Raw genomic sequence first — 12,133 nt, forward strand, 5'->3', positions numbered from 1 at the left:
AGAAGATAATTTTTGTTCTCCTCTGGCTTGATTTCACAGGTCACTATGGATGTCATGGAGTAGGTATCATAATCAGAAGTAAAGGCAGATGCATTCAATGCAAACTGTGTAAATTATTAATCTTATTAAATTTCCACATCAGAAAAATGACCACCCCAACCTTAAGGCTTGCTTTTGTCACAGTAATAAGGTAGGCAAATGCTTTGGTCCTTGAATTTGCATTTTATAGACAATATATAACATAACATGTAATAGATGTTTTATATTTTCAATTATTTCAGAGGTTATTTTACTATTAAAGTCTAAAGTTTTTCTGCTGTAATTTACAGCCACAGTTTGATATTTAAGAGTCACTTATTAGCTTTCTCTCTGCAGTATTTTTTACCTTCCCTCTCATCTCAACCTTCCTTCCATGATTCCTTTTGATTGAGACTTAAGATTCCATTCTATTGGACCAAGGACTGAAGCAGAGAAATTATTTGTATAAGATTATACAATTGGTGGCAGAGTTGGCCAATACACAAAACTTCTGAGTGCCAGACTAAAATTTCTCCCTAGCCCTGGTACTTTCCCCAACCTGATTATTGGCATACCTTCAGGGCAAAACAGCAGAAGATGTGCCTCTACCACAAAAGGGTTGAGGGAGAAAGTATAGGCAAAAAGTTCACTCCATTCCCCTCCTCATGAGAATTTTAGTTTTAATTGACTCCCTAGCACTATTCTCCTAGTAACCTGATAAGGTGATAGGTGTCAACTGTGTTACTGAGCAACTTGAACTACTTAAAAATGACCCCTGATCGGCAAATTCCATCTGAACTGGGAGGAATGAATACCTAATAGAAAACCATAGCTTTGAGTTTCTGTGAGTATGTTGACTTTTATAGCCGGGCAAATCCACGGTGGGGACCCTGGAAGCTATGCCTATGGAATTATTACAAGAGATTCTGGCCCCTGGGGTGTGAAACTTTTACGCCAGGGCAGCTCCTGTACCCACCCCCCCACCCACCTACCTCTTTTCCTTGTATTGTATCTGCACTCCATAAACTAGGGACTAAAGAAAATAGCTATGTGTTCTTCTGCATGGCTATGGCAAGGGCTCCTACAGGAAGAGAAATGTCTGATGTTGCCTTGCTGGAAGCTGTTTCCTGTCCTATATTTTTCTAAGTACATTCATGCCAAATATGGTCTATGTTAGTCTTGTGAGTATGACAGCCTTTAGTTGAGCCCAAGACCAACCCCTGGTGGGCACTGCAGAAGGTGTCTGAGCTAGAATTGGGCAGGCTATGTGTCTCATGCCATGCTTACAACTAGCACAATGCATTAGGGCATACCTTGTCTACTTCCATAAGAACAAGTTTTTTTTTAATGTATAACACTGACACATTCTGTAGCTTCATTTGACAAGGTACATACACACTAAAAGAACCCATAAAAATAATTTAGAGTCCTATTTTTTGTATCACAAGAGTCTATTTGCTGTAATATAAACTCTAATTTTCTAATAATCTCAACAGTAGATGCTATAACCTAGAGGAAATGTGCCAATTTAAACAGAAGTCCTCCATTTCTTAAACAACAATCTTCCATTTCTTAAACAGCAATTATGATTGTTAGAACACAGCACAAAGCTGAACAATGCTGCTTTTCTTCCTTTCTCTGCTTTTTTTTCCAGGTGGAAAATCAAACTCACCTTAGCTGTTGTTCTCATTTTGAATTTCTTTCTCAAGTAACATGGCAGCATTTGAGGCCTCATCTTGCTGTCCCTCAGTTAATCTCTTTTGAACCATGCTTTCTGTGCAACTGTGGATGATCTGATGGGCTGCAAGAATATGTTTCCGCTGTGCGTTCCTCACTGTGCCAAAGCAATAGAAAAATTTTCACTCTGAAAGTCTGAACGAAACCATTCCCAAATGTTTCAAGAGAGTCATGATAGAAATAATTTTGCAAACTAAAGGTAAACCCAACCCAAATCTAATTTCTTTCTGCTCCCTCTGTTCCCACTCTCTGGTTCAGCCCAGTCATACTCCTTCCCACCAGGCTTGCCTCCATTCCACTCCTCAGCAGTTTCCCTCACCTGGAATGCCTGTACTCCAAAACCTGGAAAGCTCATGTCCAACATCCTCCAGGAAGTCTCCTCTGACTACGTCAGCCCAGATTTACCACTTACCGCACTTCAGTTTGTACCAACCTATTCAGCATTGAAGCATTTCATGTGAATTACATTTTGTTTGATACCTAGAGTGTAAATAACTTACAAATAAAGACCTTGTCTTATACTTCTTTTTGAGCCTTAGTTCTTAATGTGGAGGGGACTTACTGATTGATGATGAGTTTATGAGCTCATGGCTTTAGAAGGTAGTCCTAGCTCCAAATTCTAAGAATATTCACTATCAGGTAAGCACCTAAGCCCTTGGAAAGGAGTAGTGATGATGATGATGTTAGCAGTTAGCATTTGTCCTTACTTTGTACCAGGTACTGTTTTAAGCAGTTGACATGTAATTCTTCATTTAATCCTCCTAAAAGATAGTATTTTAATATCCTCAATCTCAGAAGAAGAAACATGGACACAGAGACATTAGATAATTTACCTTTTTTTGATCCACTTTACGTTTTTCTGATCCATTGGCTTTTTAAAAAGTGATATATCTCAAAATCGTCTGTATGTAATATTATCTTAATTTTGGGTAAAGAGTGTATATATAATATATATCGTTCTCATTTGAAAAGAGAAAAAAAAGGTCCTAGTGTGCTCCCTGTTCATATGGCTCTTTTGATTTGGCAAAAATATAAAGGGAAGAGGCTAGGGACTCACACAACTTGACCGCAGATAAGTGCCACTGGATTCCTTTCACTCAAGTCTTCCTCCAGATCCTCAACTCAGACTCCCAAGGTGAGAGAGGGGATCACAAAGTAGTAAATTTTTTTTTTTTTTTCCAGACAGGATCTCACTCTGTTGTTCAGGCTGGAATGCAGTGGCACAATCTCGGCTCACTGCAGCCTCCACCTCCCGTGCTTAAGTGATCCTCCCACTTCAGTCTCCCAAGTAGTTGGGACTACAGGTGCATGTCACCACACCTAGCTAATTTTAAAATATTTTTTGTAGCAACTGGGTCTCCCTATGTTGCCCAGGCTGGTCTTAACTCCTGGATTCAGGTGATCTTCCCACCCCAGACTCCCAAAGTGCTGGGATTACAGACTTCAGCCACCACGCCTCGCCACAAACTAGTAATTATTAAACCCACTGTTTTCCTCCTCTCTTTCAATCCTAGGGTGGAATTCAACCAAGGGTGTAATGGCTTTGAAGCAGCCTGGCCTCACTTTGAACCCAGGAGAAGTGGAAAGGAGTTGCATATTTTCTTAAGGTCCTAGAAAACATAAGGTCCTTTTGTAACATAATGTGACACAGAAATATATTACTTGATCTGAAAATTAATTTTTTTGTATAAGCACTATCATACGCTATTGATGCAAGTCAACGATCATTTTGTGGGGCAATATGGTAATATCAAATTGGGAGAACAATCTTTTTGTAGGAAATTTGGTACTATCTATCAAAATGGAAAATACACATACCTTATATCCCAGCAATTGTACTGTTAGGAATTTACTCTCAGAAGCATGCCGGGATATGTGTAAAATATATTGACTGAAGCACCGTTAGTAACAGGAAAACAAACTGGAAACAAACTAAATGCTTATCCTTAGGGGGTACTGGTTTAAAAATTACACTACAACCATGCAATGGAAAAATCAGGCATTTCTTTGTCCTCTCCAAATGTGTTAGAACTCCACCATTTCTTTATCCCTGGTCAAGCAAATTGCAATGTTAAGCATTTTTCTGCTTAAACCTGTCTGGAATTCCCCTGTATAATTTTCAATGCTTTTGAGCTGCCATTTCACTTAAATATTGTTCTTCTCCTGGTTGCTCCCCTCTGTCTAGGATCAAGCCTGCCATCAACAGTCTCAGAGCTATGAAAGAATCTTACTTTTCTGTTTAATATATTATTTTCTCTTTCTCTATTGACTGAAAGCATCAATCTTTAAAAACATGCCACCAGTGACAAATGATAAATTAGGATATTTATACTTGGATGGAATTCCAGCAGAAACAAGCTATTTGGGGTGCAGGCAGAGCAGCAGAGTAGATTTAGACCTTTCCCGCACCCCTGCTTTTTAATATTCACGGTTCACGTGTCCTGCCTCCATAAGGCTGCTACAATGTGAAAATCTTTTATATGCTCATTATCTGTTTTATGCTTTAAAAAAAAAAAAAATACACCTCTTCTGAAAACTTGGGAACATCCTTTTAAACAAGGTTTGGATTTTGATATTGTCACTCTTATTAGAACTACGTCCCATCTGTATTAGAGTTGATTATATTCTAGAATCAGGTAGCATGAAGAGAACCTGACAAACTCTGAAATAAGAAAACTCAGTGATCCTCCTTCAGAAATTTCCCCATCCCTCTGTTTAATTTTAAATCTCTGGGATATTGAAAATAAGTTACATATTTTAAAAATCCTAAAGTAAAGCATTTACATTGGCTTACCTTTTTCTTTGACAAAGTATTTTTGCACCTCTGGGATCAGAAAACTATAAACCAACTCAGCAACAATCTCCTCTGACTGAAGATAGGTTCGGCTAAAAAATATAAAAACAAATTGAATTATTTCTTTGGTTTTTTTACTTGAGCTGCTGATTTATGCTTTCCTGCTGTGTAAGCAACTCCATTCAAATCCCAACATCACCTTTTCCTTGATTAAGTGATCTGAAATATCACATTCCTGGCAAGTTTGTTTAACTCCATAAAAAAAATTTGGATTTGACCCTGTCCTTCAGTTACCCTGCCTGCCAGGAAGAGAATGTTGGAAACACAGCTTATACATAGAAGCCAGAAACCTTGGGATGAAGTCCCAGTAATGTTGCACACACGTATTCACATTGTTTTTATGCTTCCGAGTATTCTTAAAGTAAGTAATGAGAGTAATCCAGATTGCAGAGGATAACTGAGAATACATACAGAGGTACACGCATATTGGCTTCTCAGGAGTTATGTTAATAAAACAATGGACCCTGAAGTATGAGTTATTTGTTTCTCCTTGGTGGTGAAATTGTAAGCTCTTGAAAAAATATATATGAGTATCAGCAAATAGGCTGTCCATTCTACAATCTGTTCTCTTGATACACACCGGCTTTCCATTTCATAAGCAATGTCATTGATTTTCTCAGCCATCTTCTCTATTTCTGCCCTGGCTTGTTCTTCTGCAGTATTCGCTTCAGTATTCAGTATTATGTCTTCTAGGTAGGAGCTTATAGTACTATGGTGAACTTTAACTACCTGCAAAATACAATAATACCCTCACTAAAACAGCTATGCTGTTGTAAACAACACAAGAAAAATACACAAACATTGGGTTAACTTTTTTTAGCTCATATATTTATTAAGTCAACAGTCCCTTCACTCATCATTCATTTTCTTTAGCATCTCATCAGTCTATTTCTCATCCACCTGCCTACTCATTCTGGGCAGCCCACACCCATTTAGCCCATTTCAGAATTATGGATCTTATTGGGTGGGGGGGCAAGACAGCATTGCTGAAGGATCATGGGCTTCAGAGTCAATAATGATGGTTCAAATCCTGGCTTTGTTCTTACCAGCAACGTGATTTGGTCAAACTACCTAACAGAAGAACAGACAAGGAGGTATTCTCCAGTATCCTTTTCCTCCTTCCTCTTACATAATAGAACCCCTGGATTTCAGCTAGGCAAACAGGTGCCTAGAATAAAGACTACATTTCCTAGCACCCACAGGAGCTGGATTGGCCATATGACCACATTCTGACCAAAGAAAGGATTCTTAAAGGGAAAGACCTGGCTTCTTTTTTTCTCTCTTCATTTCTCCTTTCATGAGGACATAATGCTGGAACACCAGCAATCATCTTAAATTGCCAGAAGGGCTACGACTTAGGAAGAGAAGAGCAGAAAGCTAGAAGGATCCTGGGTCTCTAATGAATTTATTGAATTATCATACCAGCCCTTGACTGCTTCTTTTTAAAGCTTACTTGATATCATGAAATAGGATACAGATTTTAAAAGTGCATTGGAAGCAAACTCAGAGATTAGAAAAATAAAACAAAATAAAAAGGACAGAGCACATAAATGTACAGTGTAATGAATTAGGGTAAAGTCAGAACCCATGTACTATAGTAACTGCCAGTATCTTAGAAGGCCACCATGGTTTCTTCCTTTACTACAGCACCTTCCCACTTTCATGGTAAACACTTTGTTTTCTCTATATTTTTGCTCCCTAAGTATGTAACCATAAGCAAAGTAGTTTGGTTTTTCCCGTTTTACAGGTGTATGCACATAGAAAGATTAAGCAACAACTGTGGCATACTTAATTTTGCGTGTATATGTATGCTGATTATCAGCTTCTTAGAGGTAGGGCACTTTTCTGTTTCATGTCTAAATATATCTTTGTATCTGAGATAATGCCTGGGACTCAGTAACAATTCAGTACCTGTTTCTGGATTGGCACTTTGGCACAATTCTGAGTATATGATACTGTACACCTATGTGTAAAACATCAACCTTCAATCCTTCTCTATGGGAGACTCTCAATGGCCAGTTGAATACAGTATCAACCAAACAACTAATCAACCAAAATATATCTGCTGAAGGTCTATTAGGTACAGGGATCTATGCTGTGTTGTGCAAGGCACAAACGGAATATACAATATTCATGCTCTCATAGAGCCCACCCTCTTATTCAGGAAGCAAGTTGCATCTATATGGATCAATTAGACAGCTCAGTCATGTAATAGTAGAGAGGTGGAAAGTTTACTACGGTCCATCCATAGCCATATATGTACCTGTGTGTTTATGTATATCTTTATAAATGTGTAAATTTCTGGACACATTTGTGCGTGTATGTACATGAATAAGGAAATGTGTGGCTATCTGTGTTCCTCTATGTCTTGCTAATATTGTGCACACCAGATATTTATAAATATGTCCTCATGTATGTGCCTGCAAAATTGTATATGTATTTAAAGATGAGTCTATGACTTTATATCTGTGTTTCTGTCTATATGCTATATTTTGGAAATTTATTAAATATTACATTTCTGTTTTATAATTTATGTGCAAGCATATTTCTCTTCAAGAGAATCTGTTTGAATGGAGGTTGGGGAAATAGGATGGAAAATAGTCATTATATTTTAATTAGGAAGGTTGGGAATTAAAATGATGGATGATATTTGAATCTGTGGATCCACAGTGGGTACATTTTTTACCTAAGTGATTCTTAAATCAGGCTAGAAGGGCTATCTTAACCCTTTCTTGCCCTTGCTAGACAGAGCTGATGTTTTCTGCCATCATTCCCATTTAGAAGATGTCTTCCTAAGAAGCTTTTTACCAGCTTCTTCCTTTCTCTGCTTTTGTGTATAGTAGCTCCTCGGTTCCATTGCTTCTTATTCTCACCCCCAGCTATTCTTCCCATCCCCAGATGGTTCTTCCTTAGTGATATTAGGTAGAGATGGCAAGTTCTGATTTGCCAATAATTTCTTTTTTTTTTTTGAGACGGAGTCTTGCTCTGTCGCCCAGGCTGGAGTGCAGTGGCCGGATCTCAGCTCACTGCAAGCTCCGCCTCCCGGGTTCACGCCGTTCTCCTGCCTCAGCCTCCCGAGTAGTTGGGACTACAGGCGCCCACCACATCGCCCGGCTAGTTTTTTTGTATTTTTTTAGTAGAGACGGGTTTCACCATGTTAGCCAGGATGGTCTCCATCTCCTGACCTCGTGATCCACCCGTCTCGGCCTCCCAAAGTACTGGGATTACAGACTTGAGCCACCGCGCCCGGCCTGATTTGCCAATAATTTCTAAATCTCAGTAACCCTTTTTGAAGAAAAGTGTGTTAAGATTGGTAGGAGGCTACAAGCTGGTCACCAACTCCCAAATTTACATCTTCAGCCAAAACCTCGTTTCTAAATTCCATCTTGTAGATCCACCTACTGAAACAATACCTCTGCTTAGATATCCCAAACTAAATATAAATTGATTTCCTGATTCTTCTCCTGCCCCTACGCTTATTCCTCTCTCAACTTTCCTACCTCGGGAAATAATACCATCATCTTCCAGTTGCTTAAGCCTGACACTGGACATAATACTCGACTTCCTGTGTCTCACTCGGGCCTTCACTACTTCAACAGCTACTTCCTGGCCGCCTTGTTCCCCCCTCTGTCCTCCCTCCAGCCTGTGCTCCACACAGCAAGTGGAGTAACCGGCTTAAAATGTGTCTCTGGGCTCTATTTGTTTCCTTCATGGAGCTCAATACATTTTCTAATTCTATACACAGGTGCGTATTATGTGTTATCTAAGCTTTAGGAGAGAAGGGATCGCGTCCGGGTTTTTTTCCCCTCCAAAGTTTCCCACAATGCCTTTGTAGAGTGCCTGCCATACAGTAGGAACCCAATGCATAAACAAAAGCCAAATGCCATTTTATGTTATGAGCATCCTTTGGTTTGACTTGGCTCCTTCTAGGCAGCTTCCATACACCCAGCTGCCCCTACTTGCCTCCTTAAATATCTCGTCCTCCTCCCGCAGGCGCTGTATTTCCACCTGGCGCCGACCACTCTCTTCAGCCTCTCGTATCCGCCGCTGGCGCTCGGCCAGCATGACAAAGGCATGGATTCTCCTCTCCTCCTGCAGTCTCACCAGCTCTTTGGACAGGAAGTCAAACATGTCTGCCAGTGCCCTTCCTTCCAGTCCAGCCAAATGGTTTTCAACCAGTGACACCTTGAAAAGAATAACATAACTTTAAGGACACAAATTCCACTATGAGTGGTGATTATTAGAAGAGGCACCGGATTACTCAAAACTCTTGGCAGTCAATTCACTTTCAGAATGCATTTAATTTTTATTGGGAATATTACGTCTCGATTGACTCCATCCCAGGTTCTTATGAGGAAAACGGAGGCATAAGAAAGTCAATTGTTTGGTCAGTCACTGATGGACCACAGCCCTCAAATAAGCAAGAGAATTTAGCAAGACGTTTTTGTTAGTGACCATAGAGAATGGTTTTTTTTTCCTTTCAATTTTATCGACAAGGTAAAGTGTGTCTTCCCAGACATGAAGGGAAATGTCAAGTTTTTATTAAAGATAATATTGGAGTTTAATCAAATTGAATCTCCTAGAAATTCACTCGTGATACCTGTTAATTTTTCAATATCTTTCCTTTCACACAAGTTAGGAGTTAAGATCTTGAATAACATGAAAGTAGAAAACCTTGGTATTTTTTAATCTTTTCATAACTTTGAAGTCATTAACAACAATCTTTGAAATAGCACAGGAATGGCTGGGCATAGTGGCTCAGGCATGTAATCCCAGCACTTGGGGAGCCTGAAGCGGGTGGATCACCTGAAGTCAGGAGTTTGAGACCAGCCTGGCCAACACGGTGAAACCCCGTCTCTACTAAGAATATGAAAATTAGCCAGGCATGGTGGTGCATGCCTGTAGTCCCAGCTCGGGAGACTGAGGCAGGAGAATCACTTGAACCCATGAAGCAGAGGTTGCAGTGAGCCAAGACTGCGTCACTGCACTTCAGCCTGGGCGACAGAGTGAAACTCCGTCACACACACACACACACACACACACACAAAGCTCACAGAGTGATGGGATTGTGGGGCTGTTTCTTTTTCACCATTTCATGAATTTTTATTAGAATGTTGCTGTGCCATGATAAAATCAAGGGAGAAAATTTAACAAGAAAGTAACAAGAAAAAAAAAAGAAAACCTTGTGCTCATGTAAGTTCCTCTGCCGCTGTAAGGCCAGGGTCACTTGCTTCTCGGCTTTTTTCACCAGCTTTTCATCTTCTTGTAGTGCGTGGCAGGTGCGCAACTCCTGGATCAACTCCAGTCGCTTTTCTTTCCCTTCAAACATCTGTATCAAATCAAATCAAATCAAATCAAAGAGAGACCTATAAGTTACCATCCCTTTGTGCCAAGCACTAGGAGTCACACGCAGTGATTTGTGAGACACTTGTGAACAGTGGGTTCTGTCCTGCCTTTTGGGTTCCACAGAGCGGATGTGTCCCACAGAGCTAGAGTTCAGCCCTCTTTTCTGTGCCTTCAGCTTCTCAGGCAGAGAAGGGGCATAGTTTTCAGTGAGCTGTACTTAGTTTCTGACAATACCTCTCAAGGACAAGATGACAACTCTAGGGTCATATTAAGAAACCAGAACCTTCCCCTCATTTCCTGTGCTCCTTCGATAATAAACCTGAGGATGGCATTTTTCATGGCCATATTTCCTTTTCCAATAAATCTGTCCCTGGTTTGTGATAATCTGTTGTCCGAATTTAACTGTGGCATTTCTCTTGGGAAAATACTGAAAGGAGAGTAACGAACAGTGCTAAACATAAGTTATTCATCCAGTTGAGTTACTCATCATATCTGAATCTCTTATGAGTTATAGCTGTCTGGGGAAAATAATTAACTGGGGCTTTATATCAGTCCATTTTTTACGTGAAGTGTGCCTGCTCCAGCAACACAAATAATCTGGCTGAGGCTTTACAGTCAGGAAGACCAGAGCGGAATTTGCTGGCAGATAACTATATCTCCCTCAGACTCATATTACTTGCCTGTAAAATGAGATTATGGATAGGAAAAAAAATGAGACAATACATGTAGTGCAAAGAATAAATAGTGTGGGCATATCGTAAGGGTTCAAAACCATAGTTCATTATTTAGCTATTTCATTTATAATGTAGGTATCACCAGACATACGCAAACTCAAATAATTGTATTATGACTATGTTAAAAATTAGGGAATCCACCTAGTTGATAATGCTTAAATAGCCAAAATTCAGGTGAGAAAATGTATGGATTTAACAATTCCAAGGAAGAAGTCAGTTTCACACTGCCTTAGTTACAACCATGGCAAATAGCAGGTAGGTCCTTCCTGCCTTTCTCCTTGACACTGTGCCACCCACCTGGACAAACGATGTCACCAGAAGGAAATGGGACACCAGAAGGAAATGGGTAGTCAATTTAAGAGTTTAGCTGAATAGGATAGCAGGGTGCAAAAGGGAATTCACTCCAAGGAACCAAGCACATATGCATTCTAAAAAAATTATTCTCAAAAGAGAAACGCAGGGCCAGCAGTTGGACCTACACACCATGTTCTGAACGACTCTGCCCCGGAGTAACTTTTGAAGGTAGATCACAGCCATTTCTATTTCTTCTTCTTCCTAAAAGAACAAAGGGAGAACCAAGCAGCTTGAGAACTGCAGTAGTCCAAGCATCAAATATTCTTTTGAAGACTTATTTCAAGCAAAACAGACTGTGCCAGATGCCGAAAAGATTTAAAGAGAAATAAAACATGGTCCCTGCCCTTATTGAACATATACTATTTTAATGTTACTTACATTAAAATTCATTATTTTCATCATTAACAAACCATATTACAAGCAAAAAATTCACGCCCTGCCATGCTATCCCTACAAATGAAGCCACTTTCATTTCTTTATATTCCTTTCCAACAAAATCTTCCTTGAAGCAACAAGTATTGCTGATAACATCATTTTGCAATAGGATTTTTCACATTTGATCATCAGTAGACAAAAATACACCTAGTCTATTGTCAGAGTAAAGTACTTCTCACAAGAATTCAGCTATGCTGATAAAATCAGAATATAAGAGACAAGGTTAACCATATATAAAAATCATCTTAAAAACTGTGTGTCCAAAGCAGAAAAAGCAAGGTCTGGAAATCTAATTAAGGTTCCTTTGAATGTAAAAAGAAAACAGCAGTCTAATCGATGACATTAACACACATGAAAGACAATGTGTCAGGCTGAGTGCAGTGGCTCACGTCTGTGATCCTAGCACTTCGGGAGGCTGGGGCAGGTGGATCACCTGAGGTCAGGAGTTTGAGACCAGTCTGGCCAACGTGGCAACACCCCATCTTTCCTAAAGCTACAAAAATTAGCTGGGCGTGATGACACACACCTGTAGTCCCAGCTACTCATGAGGCTGAGGCAAGAGAATCGCTTGAACCCAGGAGGCAGAGGCTGCAGTGAGTCAAGATTGTACCACTGCACTCCAGCCTAGGTGACAGAGCGAGATTCTGTCTCAAAA

The 12,133-nt window shown here is 39.9% G+C and overlaps 2 protein-coding genes across 10 annotated transcripts in view; one reads left to right on the plus strand and one right to left on the minus strand.

Moving 5' to 3' along the window:
• Positions 1-12,133, plus strand: part of LOC126949250 (cytochrome c oxidase copper chaperone) — an 846,236-nt gene that overhangs the window by 765,054 nt on the left and 69,049 nt on the right. The gene's annotated exons all lie outside the window — the stretch shown is intronic.
• CFAP91 (cilia and flagella associated protein 91) overlaps positions 1-12,133 on the minus strand; it is a 62,085-nt gene that overhangs the window by 14,386 nt on the left and 35,566 nt on the right. For 3 of the 4 annotated variants that reach the window (XR_007723633.1, XM_050781886.1, XM_050781888.1), the window contains 6 exons: positions 11,173-11,244; positions 9,792-9,938; positions 8,573-8,794; positions 5,190-5,338; positions 4,550-4,641; positions 1,691-1,852 (listed from right to left, as the gene is read on the minus strand). Coding sequence is in view for 3 of the 4 variants with exons in the window: in XM_050781886.1 (XP_050637843.1) it covers positions 1,692-1,852; positions 4,550-4,641; positions 5,190-5,338; positions 8,573-8,794; positions 9,792-9,938; positions 11,173-11,244 (843 nt within the window). In the remaining variant the exon portion in view is untranslated. Of the gene's footprint in view, positions 1-1,690; positions 1,853-4,549; positions 4,642-5,189; positions 5,339-8,568; positions 8,795-9,791; positions 9,939-11,172; positions 11,245-12,133 lie in introns of all 4 variants that reach the window. The other variant, XM_050781887.1, reaches the window with a different exon arrangement.

This window comes from Macaca thibetana, chromosome 2 (assembly GCF_024542745.1).
Source record: "Macaca thibetana thibetana isolate TM-01 chromosome 2, ASM2454274v1, whole genome shotgun sequence".
NCBI classification, from domain to species: Eukaryota; Metazoa; Chordata; class Mammalia; order Primates; family Cercopithecidae; genus Macaca; species Macaca thibetana.